Source organism: Phoxinus phoxinus (assembly GCF_949152265.1).
Source record: "Phoxinus phoxinus genome assembly, chromosome: 17".
Lineage (NCBI taxonomy): Eukaryota > Metazoa > Chordata > Actinopteri > Cypriniformes > Leuciscidae > Phoxinus > Phoxinus phoxinus.
The window spans coordinates 19,524,978-19,550,377 of NC_136892.1; the positions used below are offsets into that span (position 1 = coordinate 19,524,978).

Here is a 25,400-nt window from a genome sequence, read left to right on the forward strand (position 1 = left end):
TCTGACAGCATCTAGCACAACCACACATAGCACCGGCCTCGTCACAACCACACATAGCCCAGAAACAACGGGGAAGGAGTGAGATTTGTAGTGACCTAAAAGTAAAGGTCTGGGTCCCTTTAAACAGCTGACACACACTGGGCACAGTGACAGCAGCTGAGGGGAATGTAGCAACTCACAGGCTATAGCTCATTCTGCCTCCGTGTAGAAGATCTCTCAGAGGAGCCGCCACAAATGAGCCCTGGTAAAAGACTAAATGAATGTACTAGAACAGTGTTTTTTTTTTTTTCAGTGGTCATGTCTTATCTCACCTAAGGAGCCGGGATGCACTAAAAATCCATATGAGCATGACACCCCTCCTGGTTCGGTTGTTCTCTGGAGGTATAAAATACATGTTCTCACAGTCCAAGTTCTCACTCTCACAACACTCATTTGTCTTTCACTATCCGAAATCATTTCCACAGCTCAGCAGGACGAGGACTCTCCTCGCTACCCAGCCGGCACACATCCAGCCCCAGCACGCACCAGCAACATTTCATTCTTTCAGCGCTGGGCTTCTCTCACCTCCTCAACAACTCGCGCAAACCGCTAGAGATGAGACATGTCATCATGCCCCCATGGTGTGTGAGAACGAAGTGCAATGATGTCAAATTGATGAGGCAAAACACATACACACTGCACACGCCAGACACACTTCTCTATTTCAGAGCCAAGAAACCCAGACGCGCGACACTGAATCTCTGTTTTTGTTTGTGGCCTGCATATAAAGCTTGATACACTCACAGTGCATGATTTTCCATCAGACCCTCTGATATTACCACTCTGTCAGTCATTACAGAATGTTATTCAGTCAAAGCTTGATTCAAACAGACAGGAATACAAATTCGGTTGGTGCGGCGAGTTGGTTCAAGACGCTGTCGTCCCTCTAAAAGCAATGCTAGGTCATTTTGAGTTTCATTGATCTGAATAAATATCAATCCATCATAACTTGATTAATTGCTGACTTCTCATTTCTGACAGTTCTTTAGGATTCAGATTTTTGATTAACAAGTGAGCAGCAATGAATCTAACACATCTATTTAAAACCTTCAAAAGGGCTCTGACTTCAGATTAATCAATACAACACTTGTCTAATATACGTCAGTTGAGTGTGCGTTTGAGCGAAAGAAAGAAACACATGAAAAAAGAGACATAGCTAAGCAAAAACCATCAAGCAAAGGTATTTTACAGCTCTAAATCAAAAGAGCTGCCTTTCTGTCTACTCTCTGCAAACACAGCTATCTAAGGCGGAATCCAAACTGAAATAAAGCTTATAAAACAAGATATGAGATATTTAGACTTTACATAGGCAGTACAAATACAGCTGTTCACTCCGCATTAGCATGTCGCTAAGCTAATGCCATCATGGGCTGCTGCATTAATGGTAATGAAATCATGCTAACTGCTTTCATCTATTTTTTTCAGTATTTAATGATTTTTCTTCATTTTTCATAAACATCTTTAATGATGTTTACATTCATTTTGGTTGGGACAGATATTTTCACCAAGCTCATCCATACGTTAACAATGTTCATTTGTCCAAAAATCTTTGAAGGCAATATAATGATGCTGACTACAATGTTGTTATTGTTAACTAATACTAAAACTATTAAAAAAAAATCAGCAATTAAAATAAAGCTGAAATAAAATAAAATAGAAATCTTTGATGAAAAACCTAAAGTTAAAAACTTAAAAATTTGAAATGTTGCATTGGCAACAAACTAAAATTAAGTTGACATACTAAACCAGAAATAAAAATGTATTAAAGCTAAATCTAAATATAAAAAATGGCTTTGATGATGAAAAAAGTGATGCTTTAAAATGTTTATTAGTTTTTTTTACAACAGGCAGCTCACAATAGGTTACCTCCAGTCAGGCTAACCTATAGAAAACCTTAATAGGGGCCGAGACAACACCATTCGTCTCTAGCCTGCAATACATCAATCTTTATTTGACGAGCATTTAGTCTTTTCAGTTTTTTTGTGATTACCTTCACAGCTAAAAAGCCTGAAAATGGACATAATATAAAAAAATCCATCACAAGTCCATTGTCTCCCCTGTTCACTCATGGAACAAAAGGACCCTGAGACAAAGACACTGACAGAGAGAAAGAAAATATATTGTTTGTGTGTGAATGCTCTCTTCAGAGGAGGTTTTTCAGTGTTGTGGGTTGGTAGCTATTATGGAGTATTGTGTGTGTGTGTGTGTGTGTGTTAAGAGGATGGGTGAGCTGACTGATTCGAGTGCAAGGTCATTTGAGTTATGGCTCAGCACTCCAGCCACCTCTGTGGACACACACACACTTTTTAATCACAGACCAAAATGGCATCCAAGGGGCAACCCTCTCCTGCGGCTTGGAATTTCATGTGTGTGTCCGCTTATTTTGCATTATCTCATGTATTGAGAGTTCACACACTAATATGAGTCATACTGACTCTGTCTTGGCCAGCTTTGAAAGAGAAGACAAATCGGACAGCCAGAACAATCACAGAATCAATGAACACAAACTCAGACACCATTGAGCCCACAGTTTGGATAAATGACCGTCTATCACCCATTCCACTGGCTTCAACTCATAAAACACCGTTTTTCTTCTCTTTGGAGAGTGGAAGTGGCCAGAAATGGCAGGAAGGGAGGCAGAAAAGGAAGCGGGTGGGAGTGAGGAATGGTAAGTGGTTAAAAAAGCGTGATCAAGGACCCAAGGGGGGAAAGACAGTGAAATATGAAGCAGCTGCGGTGAACTGCATTAAAGCTCCTAATGGCGTTTACTCATTCAGAGTGATTTGTGGCAATGTCTTCAATCACGTCAAACATGGATAGAGTAAGGAGCATTTCATTTTTACAGTTCAGGGACAACAAACAACATGTCAACGTGTGAAATCATTAGGCTCCTCCTTGATGTTGAGTGATTTAAAGTCAACATGGAATTAAAATTGGCACCATTTACTTTCTTAATACATGTTCTTTGAATTATTGTGCATGGTTTATCCACATGTTATTCCATTTTGTTATTCTTTTATAAAAATGTAACAACTTGTTTTCTCTGTGAAGCATAATAGCTATTAGTTTAGCCAAGTAGCTGAGCAGTCTTTCTACTATTCCGAATTGTGGGGTAAGTATGATTATTGATTTTTTTTTAAATAAGAAATTATTACTTTTATTCAGGAAGGATGCATTAAATTGATTTAAAGTGACAGTAAATAATTTTACATTGTTAAAAAGATTTCTATTTCACATAAATGCTGTTTTTTAAACTTTCTATTAATCAAAGAATGCATCATGGTTTCCACAAAACTATTAAGCAGCACAACTGTTTTCAACATTGCTAATAATAAGAAATGTTTCTTGAGCAGCAAATCAGCATATTAGATTGATTTCTAAAGGATCATGTGACACTGAACTGGATGCTGAAAATTCAGCTTTACCATAACAGGAATACATTTTAAAAACATATAAAAATAGAAAACAATTCTTTTAAATTGTAATACTATTTTACAATATTAGTCATTTTACTGTATTTTTGATCCAATAAATGCAGCTTTGGTGGGATTCTTCTAAAACATTTGACCAACCCCAAACTTTTAAACGTTAGTGTAGTTAATGCAGTAATTTAATAAGAATTACAGTAATGAAACCACCATGTAAACTGAAATACATCACATAAGTAATAAAACATTTATAGATTGAGGAAGTATAGATTGAGAGTGCATGAGTAGCAAGACAAACATACAGTAACTTGACAGAACCGTAATAAACTGTACAAAAAGTAAATCAAATCTCAAAATTCCAAAATATTTCTCACAGTCCCGTTAGCATTAAAGAAAAGAAGAAGAAGCAGGAATCTAGATGCAAAAGTAGTCTGATTATGATTAGTCAGTCTCTAAGGTCTTATGTATCACTACAACACAATGAATGTGATATTAGCACTGTCTGTATTTGATTCCTGTATTCCCACATCCCCTGCTGCTGCTCCTGTGATCATTAAGAAGGTGAAGATTTTAGCTTTGAAATGTTGAATTGCGGTACAGACAGAACAGATCGTAGTGTTGACTTCAATTATAACCTGTATTAATGGCCACAGGAGCTGCTGTGGGTGCAATTCAGCTGCCCCTTCACTGGAACACTTCACTCGTGTGTTTGAGCGAGCGTAAGTGTGAATGAGATTCTGGGTCAGGCATCGTTCCAGGAGTGAGTGAGTGAGTGAGTGAGTGAGAGAAAGAGATAATTGACTTGGACAGGCTTGACACTTAGTATGCCCCTGGGCAAGACAGGCGCAGGGAGGGGGGGAGTATCACATTCCTAGCATCTCTGGGATTCGAAATGTTACAGACCGTTTTTTAGGAAGCTGCAATGTATCGTTAACTCAGTAATGAAGCACAGGAAAACCATCATGATGCTTCAAGAAGCCTGTTGATGGCTGTTTCCCCACAGCCATTGAGGCTTTACAGATCTAATGTGTCCTTGTGGACTAACACTGACACTGTATGGTCAAAAACAATCCTGTGTAACAATTCTAAGAAAAACAAAGTCCAAAACAAAACAAACACTGTAATTTAGTTTTGGAATTTCTGTGTCATCCGGTGATGGATGACAGACCTCCATTATGGATGAATGCCTCAGGCTGACCTTTACTTCTGCCTTGGCTTGACTAACACAGATTATTAATTATACTTATGATGAATCACGAATGATATGTTACTGATCAACATATATATTGCTCGATAGCAAGCAGAACCCAATTTTTAGCACATCTGTGCTGTGTTCTAAAATTTCTCAGCATCTTGCTGAGCATGTAGACTATATGAACAAAGAAAGATAGCATGCATATATTTTTGCAAATGTGAACACTAAAGCACATAAACTACAGTTAATGAAATGCATTCATTATTTAAGCATGTATTAGTCATTTAAGCAGTGTCTTACACTACTATTCAAGGTTGGGGTCAGTCAGTATTAGATTGTTCTTTTTAGTCCAGTCTTTAGTGCCCCATGATCCTTCAGAAATCATTCTAATGTGCTCAAGAAACATTTCATATCATCAATGTTCAAAACAGCTGAGCTGCTTAATATTTTGGTTTAAATCGTGATATGTGATATATCATCAATATTCTTTGATGACTAGAACGTTTAAAAGAACAGCATTTGAAATAGATTTTTTTTAAAACATTATAAATGTCTTTTATGTCACTTTTGATTAATTTAATGCATCCTTACTGAATAAAAGTATTCATTTTGTACCCAGCTCAACTGGTAAGGTCATTTTGACTCATTTTGTAGGTTTTATAATTCCTGTAGCTGAAACAGCGGACTAGCACAAGCAGAGCAAAACGTATACGGTACTTTAAAATAAATTGAATGTGTTCATTTTTAAGGTTCTGTTTTAAAGGTTTAATAAAGCAAAATCAATATCTTTCCAATATGGAATCTGCTTAAGAGCCTCTTGGGAACCTGGGAATCACAAGCAATGCAGGCCTCCCGTTTGTCTCATTCACATTGCTATCTGCTAAATGAATAATTGCAAATGTAAATGGTGAGTTCTGAGCACTGACCGCGGGTCTTTTCCAGTGCACACGGCCAATCCTGTTACCCAGGTAGAAGAGCGAGTCGTCCACGGCCGGAAACAGCGGGTCCTCAAACAGCGCACCGCTCTGTAGACACTGCCTCTTGAGGGTGGAGTAATGCTGCCCCTCAAAGGCCTTCACAGACGAGAACATCTTTCAGCCTACAGAGGGACAACACAAACAGAGAGAGAGAGAGAGAGAGAGAAATGCCAATGTAAGACAGATGCAGTACAGAAACAGTACAAGGTGCTCTTGCTGCTGTAAAGATCTCATCTCCTTCTTTTTCAGGAACATACGTATGTGCGTATTGCATGCATGACTTTCTAGCTTGGTGTCTGTTCATATTGCTCAAAAAAACAAGTGGACTGAAATCTCCAATTCTATAATTATTGGGTGGCTTTATGCACTTTCTGGGAGCATGGAAGAAACAGGTTAAAACCTGAACAAAAACCCTAAACGTAGGTTGAAACGTTTGACAGGTTAGCAGCATCAAATATTATGTTTGAGGCACATGACCTAACTAGATATTTACAGGCACAAATGTATATTCCGTTTTAGTTTTTTGAAGTTGGCCATCATGTCATTATTTGAATTAATTTTTCCATTTTTATCTAATATTAAGTTGCATATACACTACTGTTCAAAAGTTTGGGGTCAGTAAGAGTTTTCCTTTAAAGAAAATATTACATTTATTCAGCAACGACGCATTAAATTAATCAAAAGTGACAGTAAATAAATGTTACAAAAGATTTATATTTCAAATAAATGCTGCTTTTTAACGTATTCATCAAATGATCCTGAAAAAAAAGTTTATCCCTGTTTCCAGAAAAACATTAAGCAGCACAATTGATTTCAGTATGTTAATAATAAGAAATGTTTCTTGAGCAGCACATCATCATATTAGAATGATTTCTGAAGGATCATGTGACACTGAAGACTGGAGTAATGATGGTTAAAATTCAGCTTTACCATCAGAGGAATACATAACATTTTTAAGTATGCTAAAATAGAAAATAGCTTTTTTAAAACTGTAATAATATCTTAAAATATTACTGTTTTTACTGTATTTTTTAATCAAATAAATGCAGTCTTGATGAGAATAACCAAAAACATGTTCTTTCAAAAACATTTAAAAAATCTTACCAACCCCAAACTATTAAAGTACTGTATACCTTAAATGCCAAATAAAATAAAACAAACTCTATTTGATCACTACACATTGGTCACATTGGTCAGATGTCTAAGTGGGCAGTTCTGGGCCAGAATAAGCGGCATTGTGGACCAAACAAAGTCATACGTGTGCCCCTGGCCAGACTCCATGAGACAGAGCATCTGAAAACGCAATTAGACTTGACACACACAAGATATACGGTGACAATGAAACTGCTTTTTAGAGATTGATTGGAAGGAACACATCCCTCTACTCTCGACAATCTACAAGACACACTTGAAGTCACACGGCAGGAACTGTACCTGCAGAACAACCATGTCACTGTGACCAGGCACTGCTGTGACACTTTGCTTTAAATCCAGGTTGAACTGGATTGTATCATTACAGAGTTGTATTCAATTGTAAAAGCGATGCCCACTGAGATGAGTGTGTCGGATTAACACTCCTCTTCCACTGACGGGGGAATAACTTTTTTTGACTGAACGAGTCTATAAGAGCTATTTAAGAGTTTGAAAGTGGTTCAGATGACATCTTATCCTGAAACGCCACATACAACACGCCATTTATGTTCAAATATACACGAAAGGATCCGTCCGTCCAGTTCTCGGCACATTTCCGACGACTTGTCTGAGAAGCATGGGCAGTCTGTCAATCACAGCTCTCTCAGAGGCTAGTTTTGAGAGCCGAGCTGCGGTGAATTATTCATCTCCATTCCCAGACCTTCAGGAACATTAATTATGTCTTCAGCTTTCTGCCCATTTCCTCAGCACTAATGACAGAAACCCCTAGCTTATGTCATTCCACGGCCACATTTACACCATTTCTGCAGAGAAAACGTAAAGACTTCGGATAATAACAGCCCCATTATATCGTCACGCAAAATCAAGTAGCAAATGTAGGATGAAGCTTCTTCCATATCTTGATGATCTCGTTAATTGGCGATGATAATAATTACATCATATTTGCATGTTATACAAACAACATAATGATACATTATGTTCATTAAAGGAATGTTGTGGATTCAATACAAGTTAAATAAGCTCGAGCTCAAATAATGTTGACCATCAGTGTTGTTATTAACTAAAACTATTAAAAATCATTTCCTTTTTTAAACAAAGCTGAAATAAAATACAATATAAATATTTGATGAAAAAATTTAACAACAAAAAATGTCAAAATATAAATATTAAAAACAAAACACCTAAAAAAACGTATAAAAATAAAATTGATTACCACAAATAATTTTTCCATTTTATTAAAGAAAAGCTACAGTGAGCAACTTAACATGCAGCTTATTACATGAAATCTTCTGTTGAAACAAGTGTATTATTTGCGCTGCTAAGCTGTTTAAATTATTATTTTTAAAGTTTACATCTATTCATTTAGCAGAAGCTTTTATTCAAAGTGACTTACATATGAGAAATACAACAAGCAATAATAAACAGAGATATTCCAAGAGGGTCCTCACACCATCGGTGCTCGGGCCCTAATTCATCTAAAGAGGCAACACAATTAATACAAAGTTTCAGTCATAGTTCAAGTTAGTACAAACTAGAACAGGGAGGGATTAAGGAATAGTGAGAGCATAGAGGAAGTAATAATGAAAGCATAGAGAAAATAGTATCTATAATTTTTTTTAATGATATTTCATCTGTTTCTTGAAAATTGTGAGGGATTCAGATGTCCGAATGTGATTAGGAAGATAATTCCACCAGCAAGGAACAGTGAATGAAAACGTTCTTGAGAGTGATTTTGTGCCTCTCTTTAGTTTGATGGAACAACAGAACGCCGCTCACTTACTGACCGAAGGCTCCTTGAGGGCACGGTGGAGGTAGGAGGGTGCAGAGCTCGTGGCCGTCCTGTAGGCGAGCACCAATGTCTTGGACTTGATGAGAGCCGCAACCGGGAGCCAGAGCGGAAAGATCCACACAGAGATGTGATGTATGTTCTCTCTGGCTCATTAAAGACCAGACGAGCCGCTATATACTTGATCGTCTGTAAAGGGTTTGATTGCACATGTTGGAAGTCCAGTGAGAAAATCATTGCAGTAGTCCAGCCTTGAAATGACAAGGGCCTGGACGAGAAGTTATGTTGGCTGATCATCCTGATGTTGTGCAGTGCTACAAATTAATTTCCATTGTAAGTGCCTCATTATGAACCAGATTTTCGCTTCTCTTTTTTTCAAGAAATGTGGTAATCTATTTTTGTGGAAATCACCATTAGGCCACAAATGCAGTTGACTGAGCTTAACTTACACTGAACCCTGAATTTTCCTTTGAAATGCTTTATAGCATCTCTTTTTTTTAACAGAGACCTTGTGAGTGCATGGCTAGGGACTGGTTAGGTACTGGAAACGCTGTTAACTTGAGTGTACAGTACACTTGACTGGAGAACCTGGGGAAATGAAAACACAGCAGTTGGACTGCCAGCACGGCAGATGGTGCCTGGCCTTGTCTCGTGACTGACTCGTGACATCAGTGAGATGTCCACCACACAAGCAAACGGTCTCTCCTCTACACGGTCCCCGTGATGATAGGAAACATGCAGGCAGTGCTGATGCATGCAAGTGGAATTCAAACTTCAGGGTACCAAACGGTACAACTGAGGGATTAAAGTAGCAAAACTATTATGTGATTATTATGCATCTGTTCAGAAGCACCATATTGGCTTTATGAATTTGCAATGTTAAAACTAAGCTTAATGATAGATGTAATGTGCCAATTGAGACCGATAGAGCCCTTTTGACTCTCTCTCACACCCAACTTATGCATCGCTAGCTCATAAACGTTTATAAGCGGGGTAGTGGAATGATGTGGTTTATGGTCTCTCTCGCCTCTATTAAGCATTGCGCTTAATTTGAAAAAAACAACAACAACAGAGTGAGACCCAGAATATTGAGTTCCTGAAGAAAATGCACTGTATGAATCCCACGGGACAGCAGGGCTAAAATGGTGCACTACCTACTGAAACTCCTACTGTGGCATAGGTGGTAAAAAGTGAGAGCGCAAGAGAGGAAGCTGCACTGGAATAGCTGGCAGAGAAACAGTGTGCACCAAAGAGCTTGATGAAAACCCCCTCCCCTCTCCGACAAATCACCATTTCAGGGTATCCCAGCTGCGTCACTGCAGTCACCTCATGAATACATTTAGTATGTCATCTCACCAGCCATACAGTACACCTAGAATCACCCCAGTACTCCATGACTCCTTGTGCCTAAAACATGCATTGCTGAGTTCATCACTACCGCAAAATATGCTCAATTCAAAATGTACTGCAGACAGTGTTGGATGCGTTACTTTTGAAATGCAATCTGATTATTGATGACAAATTAAATTACTTAAGGAAATATAATCTCAACACTTCTGGATATTACTTCTTATTTATTTGGTGTCACAAACAACAATAATTGTGTACTGCTGTTCTGACAGAAATACACAAAAATCACAGAGGAACATCATCAACCTAAACTGGTAACATTTTACAATAAGGTTCATTAGTTAACTACATTAATGAACTGCACTTCTACAGCATTTTATTTATCTTTATTAATGTTAATTTCAGCATTTACTAATACATTATTCAAATCAAAAGTTGTATTTGTTAACGTTAGATAATGCACTGTGAACTAACATGAACAAACTGTACAAACTGTTTGTACACAAACGGAACAACTGTATTTGTATTAACTAACGTTAACAAAGATGAACAAAATAATTAACAAATGTGTTGCTCATGGTTAGTTCATGTTAGTTAATACATTAACTAATGTTAACAAATTAAACCTTATTGTAAAGTGTTACCCCTTTTCTTATATTATCACATGTTTCGATAAATAAATATTGTGTATTAAGTACTAATTAACACTCGTTTCACTAAACAATGAACTAGTTTGACTAGTAATGTTTACTAGCCCTGCTGGAAAATACAAATTGGTGGTTGTTATTAGATGGTGATTGTAATTTGAAACACGGTGGCTGTTTTTAGTCTAAGATAATCATCATTAGCTGGAACCATATTTTGGAACAACCAACTTGAATCAGCAACAAACATGGAGCTATCAGTTACAATTTGAGGTGGTCAGGCAGGTTTTTATAACATGGTGACTGGTCAACCAGCTAATGACCAAATGTAACCAGCTAATGACAATTAGCTAGAATAGAACTAGTGAACTAAGTTAGAGTAGTAAAGCCAAGTTTACTAGTAAATGTTTTGGGGCATGACAGGTTTAGTCAGTCAGCCAAGAGGTTTTTTAGAACAAGGTGGCTGCTCATGTGCTCAACCAACTGATCAGCTAATAACTAACTAATCTTAGATCAGCCCGAAACCATGTCCATATAATTTAACTGTATACTTTATGGAAAACAAAATTGCTTTGCACAATGATAGGACTTCTCCTTGAAGATATAAATAAATGAATAAGCAAACTTTATTACCATTGCGTGATAGATTATTATTAATCAATAATAGTCATCAAATGTATCTAATTCATAAAAAATATAGTAAAACAATGTAATGTATTATTATTAAAAAATACTTCATCTGATTAGGCCACACAGATTACATTACCACCCAATATTGACGGAACTGCACAATAAGGGTTTACGATTCAAACACTAATGTCATCAGATAATTGTGTTGCATTAACAGTTCTGGGTTAAAACACGGTATGTTCCCGCTAACGACTGAGGGACTACACTCCTGTCAGACCGGTGGTCAAACTTATCTTAATAAGAAACGCAAGGCGTGGGGACAACTAATCAACAACGTGCCACGGAAAGTGATTTCCTTTCCTATTCAAGAACAATTGGGCTCTGCTTCACCCGAACGTACCGAACAGATGCAGTAAGCTTAGTTTACACACTGGCTTTAAAGACATGACAAATTGTGCCCGGAACAGCCAGGAAATCTCCATCAAATAAGAGCGCGATATTCTTTTTTTTTTCGCCGCTGCACGCGTCCCGTCAGGTGGCAAGATACCTCTCGCGCTCGCTCGGAATTAACATAAATCAGCGCGCTCATCTCGTTTGTACGGGTAATTACAGTCTCGCATTCTAAACCGTGTCAAATTCGATCGGATCTCACACACTGCTAGTGTAATAGATCAACACGGCCTCGTTGCTTGTGAAATAATCCAATACCTGAGCACAACTCCAGTCCCACGTCGGCGTCTCTCTCTCCGGTCCTCCCGGGATCCAGCGACGTTCTTGCGGTCCCGTGTAACCGAGGCTCTTCTCCGAGCTCCGGATCACTCTCACGCGTGTCTGGGAGGGGCCTACGAGCGGAGGGGGGACTCCTAGTCTGAGCATGTGCGGCGGCCGGCGGGGTAGACACCAATGTATGCCCAGACACACACACTCACACAAACGCGCGCAATGATGCATTATGTCATTTTTGTTGAAATAGTGCCATTATTCAATAGCATTAGAGTGTAACTAAACTAAACATAATACTACTCTTGCAGTATTATAGTCACCAGAAGCTACTGTCCATCTCATCAGCACCATGGATAGCGGCAGTGTACATTTCTAACTTGCCACTAGGGAGACTAACTAACTAAGCAGAGACTGTGAACTGATGCCTGATGGGTAAAACTACTGAGGAAAAGACGCATGAGGCCTGACATATAATGCTGTGAATCATGAGGAGAATTTGAATCACTAAAAAAAGGAATTGGCCTGAACTTTACATTTTCTTAACACAATGAAAGGCACGTTGTCTGCGATTGGATGTTCAGAGCTAGGATAAGCTAGTGGTGAACCCAGAAAAAAACACTTTTTTTTCAGAATGTAGTCATATTTTCACCAAGGGTGTTGGCGTCAAAAGGTGACGAAACACATTTAAAAGATGCATTTAAGTTGCCCAAGATCACAGACATGCATCTGACGCATATAAATTAGCAACACAGAATTCTGCTCATTTTACTCCTCTATTTCTTTCAAAGTTCATTTTTATTAATTTCATAGATTTGTGAAGTAAGGCAGGGATATTTCAGCAATTTCTCAGCATGATGTGTGTTGAGATCTAGTCATCCAGCAGGCCAGGCTGGGCAATGAGCTGAAATCAGATATGGAATCCTCCAAAGGAGTGCTAGTGTCTAAACCAAAAAAAAAAACGTCCCAGAGTGCACTGGGCGTGGTAGGCTACGCCATGTAGATAAACGTGTTAATGTCCGTCTCGTCCCGTTTGATGTACTTCTGTTCTATCAGCCACTCAATCTGCTCTTTGATCATCTTTTTCTGGGGAAGGAACATGTTCTTTAGGATCTCCACCAGCTCTGTCTGAAGCTGGGCATTGCTGAGCCTCTTCCTCATCTTCATAATCTGAATGATAGCTTCCTGTAGAGATTGAAGAAGAGGAGTTTGGTGACAAATGAGGTTTCCTTCAGTGATAGCATTTCTGAGAAATGTCTAGACTTTAATGTTTCTAATGCTTTTATAGTAGACAAGTAGAAACTGCCTGCATATGAATATCTTTACAAAACGTAAAAAAAGGACCAGATTGTAAAGGAAAAGCAGCCAACAAGTACCCAGAAAACATCTTTCAAAACCATTTGAAAAACATCTGAGGATGCACCTCATGAAATCACTATATAATTCCAAACCTGTATCATCACACACACACACACACACACACACACACACACACACACACACACACACACACACACACACACACACACACACACACACACACACACACACACACACACACACACACACACACACACACACACACACACACACACACACACACACACACACACACACACACACACACACACACACACACACACACACACACACACAGATAGATAGGAGTGTCAGTGATATGTTCAATAACTCCAATACCTGTGTGCGTAGTATCCTAAGTTGCACTATGCCCTCATTTTCTTCTTCACGCATTCTCTCTGTGGTGAGTTGTAATCGACCAATCAAATTGATCTTCCCTCTTTTCTGGACCTTTGAGTTTTTTCTGTGCAGAAGAGATCATTTCATTGAACTGAGGTCTGTTAAAACATGCAATTAAGGAAAAATATAGTAGTCCAGCAATATTTGTAATTAATAGATAACCTTTTATGTTTACACCATTAAATACCATTCAAAAGTTTGGGGCCAGTAAGATTTTTGTTTAACAAAAACATTTTTTTTTTCAGCAAGGTTTTTTTAAATTGATCAAAAATGACAATAAATACTTTTTACATTATATCTCAAATAAATGTTGTTCTTTTGAACTTTGTTCATCAATGAATCCTAGAAAACAATCCACAAAAATATGAAATATACAGCATGTAACTGATAACAATAATAAATGTTTCTTGAGCAGCAAATCAGCATTTTAGAATGATTTCTGAAGGATCATGTGACACTGAAGACTGAAGTAATGATGCTGAGAATTCAGCTTTGCCATCACAGGAATAAATTGCTTTTTTTTTTTTTATTAAAATATATTAAAGTAGAAAAAAGTTATTTTAAATTATAATATGTCATATTCACTGTATTTTTGATCAAATAAATGCAGCCATGGTAAGCATAAGAAACTTACCGTCCCCAATCGTTTAAACGGTAGTGCATGAAATGTGCTAAAAATATACTTTCTATTATGATTCATTAACACACATTTTATAGTATTACTTGAATTATTCCACATTCTTCATCAAATGCAAACAGCGATAAATGTCCTTACATTAAAGAAAACTCTTGATTGATGTAAAACACAGAGCCTTCCGCGAAGTCTTTAGGAGAGCCCACCACAGGTTCATATGACAGCACCTGACGCTTTAGTTTGGGGAAAGCTACAAGAGACTACACATTTAAAAACGACAAACAACCAAAAAAAGGTTAGGCAGTATTCAGCAACCAAAAGTCAATGTCATATCAGATCCCTTCATTTTCATTCCACAGGACCAGACCACGTTCATCCCATTGCCAACAGTGAATTGTTTGAAGGGAAATGTCATCAAAATAAAGACTGTTACCCAGAGGGTCCGGCGCAGCTCAGCGTCTGGAAGTTCCGTGGCTAATTTCAGATTCTCAAAGCTGATCCTCTCTCTTGGCCTTTGGTTCCAGGCAAACAGCACAGCTAACTGGAATGTCGTGACTTCTAAATCATACTGCCCAACTTCATTCTTGAATGTGATCTAGGGATAGAAGAGACGAGACCAATCTTGACATGAAGGACCCCTAAAAAATTTCAGATTTGAGACAGAATCTCCAAATCCAGTGTAGCAAGAATATTGATATTTCAAAGAATAAATTAAAGTTTACAGCAACACAATTCACAGTAGTACAACTTCACAGTAGTGATCAAGAGCTGTAACCACAAGTCCCACTCAATAATTAGAAAAGGCCAAATTGTTCATCCCCAATATTTGACATTTTTGAAGCTGTTCTGCTGCACTCCTTTACGCACTGCTCTGTTTGTTGTTAGGATGACGAAATGTTCTAAAAGTTAGTTTTAACGGTGTAAGTGAGCATGGTAAGATTTAATATGACAAATGTGTTACAGAAATGTTCAAGGACCGACAGTAATGTCCAGTAACTTTTTCATGATATGTCACTGTTTTGAATGATTCATGTAATTCATAACTGAATGTAACGAGACAGGAAACATTTTTACATAGACGTACGAATAAGAGTGAATGTGTGCATTTAAAAAATTAAATAAAATATAATTTCCAAAAAGGAAAGTTTAATTTGATAACATCACAACTACAATTGGACCTAGAAATTCTTTCGCTGTTCTTATTTCTTATTCTTTTTTGTCTTCATGGAAAAATTCTGGTTTTGTCTCTCCCTTATTTTCACAGGAAGTATACAACGGGCTTAAGCTGGAGCTGCCACTCACAATGCCATTGGACATCAGATGGTGCCAGTGTAGTTTTCTGCCACTGTGATTTTTCTTGTAAAACTCCTCGACTTCAGGAATGAGATCTTCTAGTTCGGTGGGCAAAGACACAAACACTTTCTCTGAACTCCGAGACCATGCTCCCGCATTCAAGATCTTTATATTGACAGAATCGGCTGTAGACATAAATAAAAATTAGTTTGAATGTACAACAAAACAGTTCAGAATAGAGGCCTGCACTCCCGCGGGACCCAACGCAACAGAGTGCGGCGAGGGACAAGATTTGATGGGCGAATGTGGGTGCGGTACTGCTGGCGGTTAGATACTCATGTGTGTGTGTGTGTGGGCAAGGCTCAGTCTTCCCCTGTTTGCTGCTACTTCTGATCACTTTTAGAGGGAAAAGCTGCCCATAACTGCATGGCGTACTTTTCTCTGTAGTAATAGCATATTGATGAAACAGATTTGGCAAGCGATCCAGTGCATATATCTGTGTTTGTGCTCTGGAGAGCATCAAAGGTTTCTATTTACAACACATTTTTGCAGCGTTGAGTAAATCTCCAACATATCTGTTGATTTCTTGAACGCAATGGCCAATCAGAGGTGTTTAAGTTAGTCAGAATCCACTTACCACTCAAAACAACTGAGTTTTTGTTCAGTGCTGAGTTCTGCATGCTCGCGAATCCTCTCATTATAACAAACAAAGTGAAGCTTCATTGATTATAATGTGAACTAAAATGAGTTGTAGAACGAACAGCTTTTTAGTGATTATAAAGGGAGCGCTCTTTGTGCGCTTTCTCCAATGCTAATCACACATGTAGTAGCCTATACTGTACTTGCTTTTCTGTTCAAATGAACAGTGGTTTGTGAATGTAGATGCTTTAATAACAAATAATATATCGGGAGTGTTTATACTGAGATGTGTAGGTAGTGGGACAAAACATGAATGTTGCGGGTAGGAGTGGGAGAAGGTAACATTTTTGCAGGAGCGGAGACCTCTAATTCAGAAGCATCATAAGACAGTCATATCTGACCTGGTAATGCAAGTTTGTTGTGTTTATGCATTTCTTTGAAGGATTGATTTAAGTCTTCTGATACTTTGATGTCCTGGAACATTCTGGCGAGCTTGTTCACGTAATCTGCTGGCATACCAACCTCCTGTACAGACACAAAAGTCACTCGATATAGAGATTCACTAAAAAGTCTTTCATCAATAATTATAAACCCACTTACTCTGAGCCACTCCACCATGTTCTCTTCAATCTCACTGTCTGCGGAAATGTCAAGGATAAGCCTGCGAGTCAGGTGCGCTTTGTGGTACCTCATGAAGACATCTTTGTTCTGAACATACTTTAGAACCAAGAGCTGTAATCCGTAGATAAGAAATAAATAATTAACACATTGCATCTGATTTGGCAGTTGTGAACAGAGACGTGCAAAAAACACTGCCACAATAAAATACTAATATTTAGTGGACACTCCACCTACACACTCACCACTTCCTTCAACTTGGCCTCTATTTCCTCTGATGTGAGTTTCTTGCTTAGTGGGGTCTTTCTAAGGAGCATATCACAGTAGTTGGCCAGCAGTTCTGGACATTTGGACTCTGGTTGTGTTTTTAGACCCCCACTGCAAATAAAGGAAAAATAATTCAAACCAAAACCACAGTAATTCAAATATATCCCAGATCTACAGATAAAAAAAAACAATTTTTTAAAAGATATATATGTATATATTGAGATGTCTTACCCTTTCTGTTTTAGAGGGAGCTCTAGTTTAAATATTGTTGCGTCGTTCACTACTGCTTTGTATGCCTGCGTAGACATATATAATATGGTAATAAATAAGAATGAAAAATGGAAATCACCTCCTCTCCACTTCACTTTTCAACATGTAAAAAAAGATACACTATTTTGGGGTCAGTAAGATTTTTTGCTCACACTTTAGTTTAGGGTCCAATTCTCACTTTTAACTAACTATTAACTAAGACTTTTGCCTCAATAAACTCCTGTTTACTGCTTATTAATATTTAGTAAAGTAGTTGTTAAGTTTAGGTATTGGGTAGGATTAAGGGACGTTATGGTCTTGCAGAATAAGCAGATTTTTTTTTTTTAATTTGGCAAAGCTGAATTTTCAGCATCATTAATTTAGTCTTCAGTGTCACATGATCCTTCAGAAATGATTATAATAAGCTGATTTGGTGCCCAAGAAATATTAATTATTACTATCAATGATGAAAACAGTTGAGCTGCCAAATATTTTGGGGTAAACCTTGATACACTTTTTGTTCAGGATTCTTTGATGAATGAAAAAAAACAACAACATAAGAACAGTATTTATTTAAAATAGAAATTTAAATGCATCCTTGCTGAATAAAAGTACTTTATTTTTTTTAAATCTCACTGACCCCGACTTTAGTAGTGTATTTTTTATACCTACAGATTATATGAATATATTATAATTTTTTTGTCCAATAAAAATCTAAATATTTTTAATAACATTAATAAATATTCTTTTCCTGTGAACAGTGAATGGTTTGGATTTCTTGAGACTTACTTTATCCCTGGCTGTTAGGAAACGTGGGTCATCTTGGAACGCATCCTTAACTAATTTACTAAACCGGTTAAACAATGTTAGGAGTTGCTCGACATATTTTTCAGAGTCCTGCAAAAAATAAAACATCAATTAGGCACAAAGAGCATTAATTAAGAAATTTGAGAAACAGTTTGGAGTCATATTGTGGATTTTAGGGATGTGCGCCACGAATAATTTCCATAACGTTTAAACTGACATTTTATAACCGTCTAGTCGACTAGAAACCCCCAGATGACAGTCAAAAACTGTTAGTATCAGTGATCCATTTAAAATAGCCTACTTAATCTTTAAATCAAAGATTCAAATCCCATACTGAATTCACTGAAAAATAGATCATACACATGCACTGTACTTGCCTTGCATTATGATAATTGTACATTATACTTAAGAGTTTACTTAGAGGGATAGTTCACCCAAAATTTTAATTTGCTGTTATACGACAGGAAGCTCCCGCTCCAGACCGACATGACTATTTGCCGAGGCTTTGGATTACAGGTAATAATGATGTAAATAATGTTCAGTTTCTTGCACAGACTGATCGTTTCGCTTCATAAGACCTCAATGTATCGTCTCGAGCTTCTGGTATTAATTTTGTTTTGCCTGTATATGTTTTTTTGACTCTCACAGTGATGGTAGCCGTTGACTTGCATTATATGAATCATCAAGGACTATGGTTTCAGCTAAAAATCGTCTTTACTGTTCTACTGAAGAAAGAAACCTACATCTTGGATGACCTAAAGGGGTGAGTAAATTAATAGAACATTTATATTAATTAATAAACTATCCCTTAATCAATTTTAGACAATATAGACATATTTATTAAAATCAACTGAATCACAGGCAGTTCAGGCCCAGTAAGTACAAGCTTAATAATATTTACAGAATTCTTCCAATAAAAAGTCAGCCCATGTCAACCTATTGCACCCACCGCTTGCACATCTGTGTTTTAATGTAGCCTTTGTAAAAAATATAAAGCAAAACTTAAATGTGCAACAACAAAAAAAAAATCAGAAAACAGCTAGTATTTCCAGTGTCGACTAGCAGCAGCTAGCTCAAACCTGAGCTCAAAACGAGGCGGAGGTGGTAAAATCCTGACGATGTTGTAGATGTTGTACATTGTACATTTTAAAGATAAATTCATTAATCTGGTGCACTTTGAGTTCCCCGAATCCACTGTAAAAAATAAATAATCCACCGGCCACCCGCCCGAACCTATATGATGTTCATTGATTTAGATATCTGCATCTGATCATCACATTACAATTATTCAAATTATCAGTGTTAATCGTGATAATATGGTAAAATATCACACTGAAGTAGGCTGCTTTAAAAATAACATTTATTTAAAATAAAAGTTCTTCTTTTGGCAAAATTACATTTCCTTAATAGCCTAAACAGAGGCTTTTCAAACTTAAATTGTCAATGTTTCATTACATCACTGTTGGAAAACACTCTTATCAGAATACATTTTTTACCTTTATAAATGGCATTTTTCCCCCTAATTTTATTAAATGTATGCTCCATCTTTCATTTCAAATTGACACAGCACAACTTACCATCAGTATATTATTATCAACTATATAAGCTATCAATCGGCACTTACATTAAATAAAATAAAATCAGAATCATCCTCGCGTTTTCAGTGATTCCCTAGTTATTTTTATATACATTTTTTTATATTGAAAATCGTTTTGATCAGGGCATTTGTCCGGTTGGGCAAGTACAATTCTCTTTCACTTGTCCCTTTAAAAAAACACACACGTGTCCCGGACAAGCGTTATTGTCAAGCCCTGATATGTTTTCCTTGATTGGTTTTCCCTGAAGAGAATTACGTTGTTGAAAATGAAAAGTAAACACACGTTCATTGCGTTTTACCGTGATGAGAGATCCGTGTCTTTATTAAACTCAACACATTATAATGATTTATCTGTCATCCACCCTCGATTAATTGTAACGTTATGATTTTATTACTTGCCCCGCCGACCCACGGATTATGATCCGTGCAGCACTATCGGCAAACTATACGGTTTGAGAATGGACACAAGCCGGGAACCCGCAACTTAACCGCCACGGTGGAAAAAGTGTATCTGAGCATGTGACTGTCTGTCCGAGATTTGTCGAGAGCCGGAGGCGGCACGAAATTTGACGGAGGCGGCCGCCTCATAATTCTCTATGCAGGAAAAACCCTGGTATACTAGTCCCACACATCCCCAAAACATATACGCAAAATATCATACAAATTCACAAACAAGTACTATTAAAAATGAATAACTTCCTAGATCATTCAGTGATTGCCTAACAGCAACTGGACTCGTGTACAAGATCCATGATGCAACTGCAGCTACTGTCTCTACTCACTGAGGTAATGGTCTCCGCTGTGGCCACCATATCAGCCAGACCTGCATTCAAGATATGATCCTCCAGGTCCTTCAGCATAGGCTCAATCCCACTGGGCACTTTGTCCATCAGCGAGAACATGAGGTGCAGCTCTGTGGAAACACACCAACAGCAGAACAAACACTTCAATTAAAAACATTAAAACATATTGAAACAGTAAAAAACAACAACATGAAGATTCTGTCTATGAGGCTCTAAAGCCAAAATACACATGAATTAAACCAAGTATTCCTGATGCAATCTACAAAATGTGGGATTTCCTTTCCTTTACATATAACAGTTGTATGCTGTTGTGTTTGTTTACAGTGTAAATGGGTTGGTGGACTTAGTGATTAGCACACAAACACACAGATGGTGAGATGGGTGGGGAGGTGTTGGCAAGATATAGATGGGAACTGGGTCCCATTGCCAACCTGAACTTGCTGAGCCTTTGGTGCCAGAGCTCCTGCCGTACTCACTCTCTGTCTCGTTCCGCTTGATCATTCCCGGACATTCGGCCAGGATAGTCTCTTTGAACGACGTCACCAGCGCATTCACACAACACTCCATTAGCTGAATGAACGCAAAAGGCACAAACTGAGCACCCGATGTTAGTATGCGAAAAAGACAAGTGCGCACTACACGCTGAGCATTATTTAACAATGCGGCACACCACGGGGTCTTGTTTTGGAGCATTTTTGGAGCACGGAACACTCACTGCCTGGACGGAGTTACATTCACGTCTGGTTTCCAGATATCGAAGTGCACGCTTCTCCTCTTCTCTTAACTTGCCATCTGCCTGTCAATCAAAAGCGTCACCTGGGATAAACAACTCTCAAATATTGTGACATAATTATGACAATTCAGAAATGTGCCGTGATTTACCGTTCATACACATAAATGCTTGTTAAACAAACCATCAGAGTAGAAAGCTGTAGCGTCAACTAGAGTTGTCATGATACTGGAACTTCTAACTTCAATATAATACCTTGAAAAATATCCATATTCTATACCATTTTTGATAATACAGGAAAAAACTGCAACAACATTCATTTTGGCAAAAAATGCACCTTCTCATAACAAATCTAGTGAAATGCTGTAATTATATATATTCACAAAAATGTTGTAAATTACTTGAACGTGAAAAAAAGCGTTAAGCACATTAAACTCACAGCACAAGCAGAGATGGAGTTTGCGATATTTATAGCAAACTGAAATGTTCTTCAGGCCTGTTCACATAAAGAACGATAACTACAACGATGACTACATTAGCGTTCACACCAGCGGATGATATCGCTCTGTTTATTCTAAGCGTGCTGAAGTCGTCTGCTGCTTTAAATGCTCAAGCTCTTTAAAGCAGGATGGATTCTGATTGCTGTCAATGGTTTTAGTGTTAGTCAGCTGGAAAAAAAAACATTTCTGAAAGTGATTCCAATGATATCATTTCTCAGTGCTGTTATCATTATGGTATGGAATTGGTATCTGCTATTCTTTTATATTTAGAAATATTTTTTAGAACTTATAGTTCTCGTCCTTGTGTGAACGGGCCTTAAGACGCTGAAAATACAGAATCATGAGCTGCTTGAGTGTAAGGGTGTGTTCACACTTGTAGTTCGGTTCACTTGGTTCATTTGGTCCGGACCAATAAAAAACATTTTGTCCTGGTTCGCTTAGCGTTCAGATTGGCATTTTTAACACCGAACCTAAAGGGATAGGGATACGTTCACAACCTAAATGGGTTGGCTTTTATTACGTATTGCCTATTTTGAGATGGAATTTACCAAACATTCAAAACCATGCTGTGTGCTGGGCTAAATGCGCTCATATGTGCGTAGCCTACAATGGTATTTTGACCTGCTGAGTACTTGTGAAGAGCTTATAAAATTTGAAAACTAGTCAAAACAGCGGCAGGAATCCCTCCGTCACTCACACAAACGAAGATCTGCTGCGAGGAGACGCGGTTCTGATGCCCGTACTGAACTGTGATGGGCAACATCACGACTATAGGCCAATTCACATAGACAAACGTCAACAAACACGTTGATCGTTCGATTTAGAATTTTATGAAAAATAACTGTCATGTTAACACTGACAACAGACACTGACAAAGCTGATTGAACATGTTCAGTCAGATGAAAACAAACCCCAACAGAGGTTACACACTGATCCAACAAAAGCCAACAAACTGGTTTGTTGGCGTTTGTCTGTGCAGTGTGAATTTGCCTTATGATGAGAAAAATCAGGTATGCTTGAGCATTCTGTCCTTTATAGGGTCTCATCTTCCTGTTTTTAGTTTGTTTGCATTTCTTTGGTCAATGTTGGGTTCACATATTGTTCGAACGGCACCCGAGTTTGCGGACCGAGACCACTTGTTGTTTGGTGAGCACCAGGGTTCGGATGGCAGCGTTCACACTTATTCAAATGAACCGCACTAACAGAGCAATCGCAACAAGGTTCGTTTTATTTGAACCAAACATGCTAAAGTGTGAACACACTCTAAAAGAACACAGTGATGCTTTCAAAAATGGCGCAACTGACTATATAAATGAATAAAACCATTTCAAATATTCAGAATCGATATGTTCTTTTTGACAACACTAGTGTCATTCAGATTTTTCCAGTTTAGGCAGGAGAGCAGTTTAAAAATACACTCACATATTTCATATAGTTCTGAACGCCGTTCTGTTGCAGATAGGAGGGTGCTTGTGTCTTGTAGAACCTCTCTGTGGAATCCAGATATGCCTTCTCAAAGTTCTCTCTATAGATCTGGAGCTTGTCATCAGTGTTGGAACACAAATTCACTGTGAGACAGAGCAAAAGACAAGAGTGTCCATCAGGAGCGGTCCATCTAGACAGAACCCGAGTGGCTTAGCATTATGATAGCTTTACCATATGACTCGCGCACTCCGATGACAAGCTGCGAGTCGAACGCTTCTCCTAATCTCTCAGCATGGAGCAGTTTCATGGCACTGTCCTGGAGCCGGTTCTTTATATTACAGAATATAGACTCGTTCCATGTGTCTAGCATAAGCTTTAGGGAAAAAAATAAGGAAACAATTGATTAGGATAGATGTGCATCTTAATGTTGTGCATGTATTGGTACAATAATAACAAATGCATTTAAGTGATAATATAGATTGATAATATAGAAACCACCTTTCTAACAATACTGTCTTCAACACTGGACTTCTTATTGCTCCCCTGGTTGCCCAGCAGGGTGATCTCTAACTTGCAGAAGGGCTTAGGTAGAATATCACACTGTGTGAAGAACTTCCTCCACTCCACAATGTAGGCTTTAAGCAAAGCCGTGTCATCCTGGTGACTGAGTACTCGCTGAAGTAGATCAGAAAGAGACTCAGCATGCATTGATTACAGGACTGGGATTCCAGCTATTTATTTCTTCAGAGATATTTAAATATGATCTTTACTTTATTATAGTAGGTGCAAAAGTGGTATACGGTACGTACTGCCTGTGCTTGCTTGATGAAATCTAGGATGTCTTCTTTCAGTGCCTGGTGAATTTTTGCCGGGCCTTTGTCGTCCCATAAACACACTGCATGGACGTCTCTGCAAGTCAAACATAAGAGATGTGTATCAAGAGATGATCTAAAATCAGATTGTACTCATTGTGCAACAATCTAACCTATGTTGTTAGTTCTAGTTGATATTATTGCAGTGACCATCAGACCCAAACAGCACCATTAATTAAATAAATAAAAGTCTGGATGTACAGTACACTGACTTCTTGATATTTCTGTCAGCCCAGACTATGTCACATCGAAGACAACTTACGAGAACAAATCGAACCACTGCTGCTTAGTAACTGACTCCTGACGGAGTAACTTCAAAACAATGGGCCGCATCAAATCCCATTTGTCTTCAAACTGCAGGGAGCCTTTATTCTGAGAAAGGAGATCCAGGACAATAAACAGTTCTTTAAAAATATGTTATGGGTTTTATGCATTTAAAAAAACATTACATTTCATTGAGTTTACATTATAGTAAGAATTTAAAACACTAACAGAAGGTAAAGTGCAATATAATAGGCTACGTGTAGATATATTATTACAGCTTTATCATGCAATATAATAAATGTAGATGGATTATTACAGCTTTATCATTAGGGATCAGAGGCGCCAGGTGAGCTTCGAGCTTGACATAAACCAGATATGCACAGGCTGAATAAATATGGCATTTAAATAATTCACTTTTGGTTTGCAATTGTATTTAAATATATATATATATATAACATTATCGTGATCCACACAATGCAGTTCCATGATAGCAGATAGTTTTATGACTGTAAATTGTGCAGTGAGGAGAGACATTCTAGAATGGAGCTCTGAAACCCTAAACATTATAATAGCTCAAAACCTCACTAGCTGCAATGAACAACTCGAACAATGTGGTTTCAAATGAACGAGTCATGTTTAGCGATCTAATTAGAAGACCACAGTCACCGGCTCATATGATCGCTGTCATAACACTGTGGGAGACGCAAACGATGCAAAATATTCTCACATTGTGGGACCTCCTACCTTCAATAAATTAGACGTCGCCATGTTTCTTCAACTTGAACCCCGTGTAATCTCGCGATGTTTGAGAAGGTTTGGTTGCTAGGGAGCATTGCGACAGACTACATCAGCAGCACTGGCTGATACTTTTTTTTTTTTTTTTACAGTCTATGATACTGTTGTGCTGTTTATAAATATATATTATATATATATTCCATATTCCATGCAAGTCAATATTTCTATACTTTATCAATAGAGCAGTTTATGCTTACATCTGCCTAAAGTAGCTTTTGTCTATTATGT

General features: G+C 37.9%; 2 protein-coding genes across 4 annotated transcripts in view; both read right to left on the reverse strand.

Moving 5' to 3' along the window:
• Window positions 1–12,014, reverse strand: part of capn5b (calpain 5b) — a 39,076-nt gene extending 27,062 nt beyond the window's left edge. Inside the window, 2 exon segments of the mRNA XM_079584962.1 lie at window positions 5,532–5,761; window positions 11,910–12,014. Coding sequence (XP_079441088.1) covers window positions 5,532–5,753 — 222 coding nt within the window. The 5' untranslated portion in view covers window positions 5,754–5,761; window positions 11,910–12,014.
• Window positions 12,015–12,167: 153 nt separating this feature from the next.
• cul5b (cullin 5b) lies at window positions 12,168–25,267 on the reverse strand. Of its 3 annotated transcripts, none has more exons than XM_079585641.1 (19): window positions 25,122–25,267; window positions 24,376–24,485; window positions 24,051–24,150; window positions 23,740–23,916; window positions 23,473–23,614; window positions 23,239–23,384; window positions 21,302–21,382; window positions 21,063–21,156; window positions 20,566–20,696; window positions 18,169–18,276; window positions 17,362–17,426; window positions 17,109–17,241; window positions 16,846–16,977; window positions 16,647–16,770; window positions 15,616–15,791; window positions 14,747–14,908; window positions 14,455–14,573; window positions 13,620–13,743; window positions 12,168–13,106 (listed from the first exon to the last, which is right to left on the reverse strand). In XM_079585641.1, exons 1-19 carry the CDS (start codon window positions 25,143–25,145, stop codon window positions 12,912–12,914), a joined length of 2,343 nt encoding a protein of 780 aa, XP_079441767.1. In that variant the 5' UTR covers window positions 25,146–25,267; the 3' UTR covers window positions 12,168–12,911. The 3 variants fall into 3 exon arrangements, with proteins under 3 accessions (XP_079441767.1, XP_079441766.1, XP_079441768.1); XM_079585640.1 differs by having other exon boundaries at window positions 12,552–13,106; window positions 21,018–21,156; window positions 25,122–25,243; XM_079585642.1 differs by having other exon boundaries at window positions 12,674–13,106; window positions 21,018–21,156; window positions 25,105–25,153.
• Window positions 25,268–25,400: the final 133 nt, after the last annotated feature.

What these genes read in the sequence shown, in the direction of transcription:
- cul5b (XM_079585640.1), bottom strand. Translation starts at nt 25,145, where the DNA reads ATGGCGACGTCTAATTTATTGAAG. An exon ending in TCATCAAGCAAGCACAGGCA is followed by an intron (nt 23,917 to 24,050) that starts GTACGTACCGTA and finishes GATCTACTTCAG; the next exon opens with CGAGTACTCAGTCACCAGGA. An exon ending in ATCTGATGTCCAATGGCATT is followed by an intron (nt 14,909 to 15,615) that starts GTGAGTGGCAGC and finishes TTCTATCCCTAG; the next exon opens with ATCACATTCAAGAATGAAGT.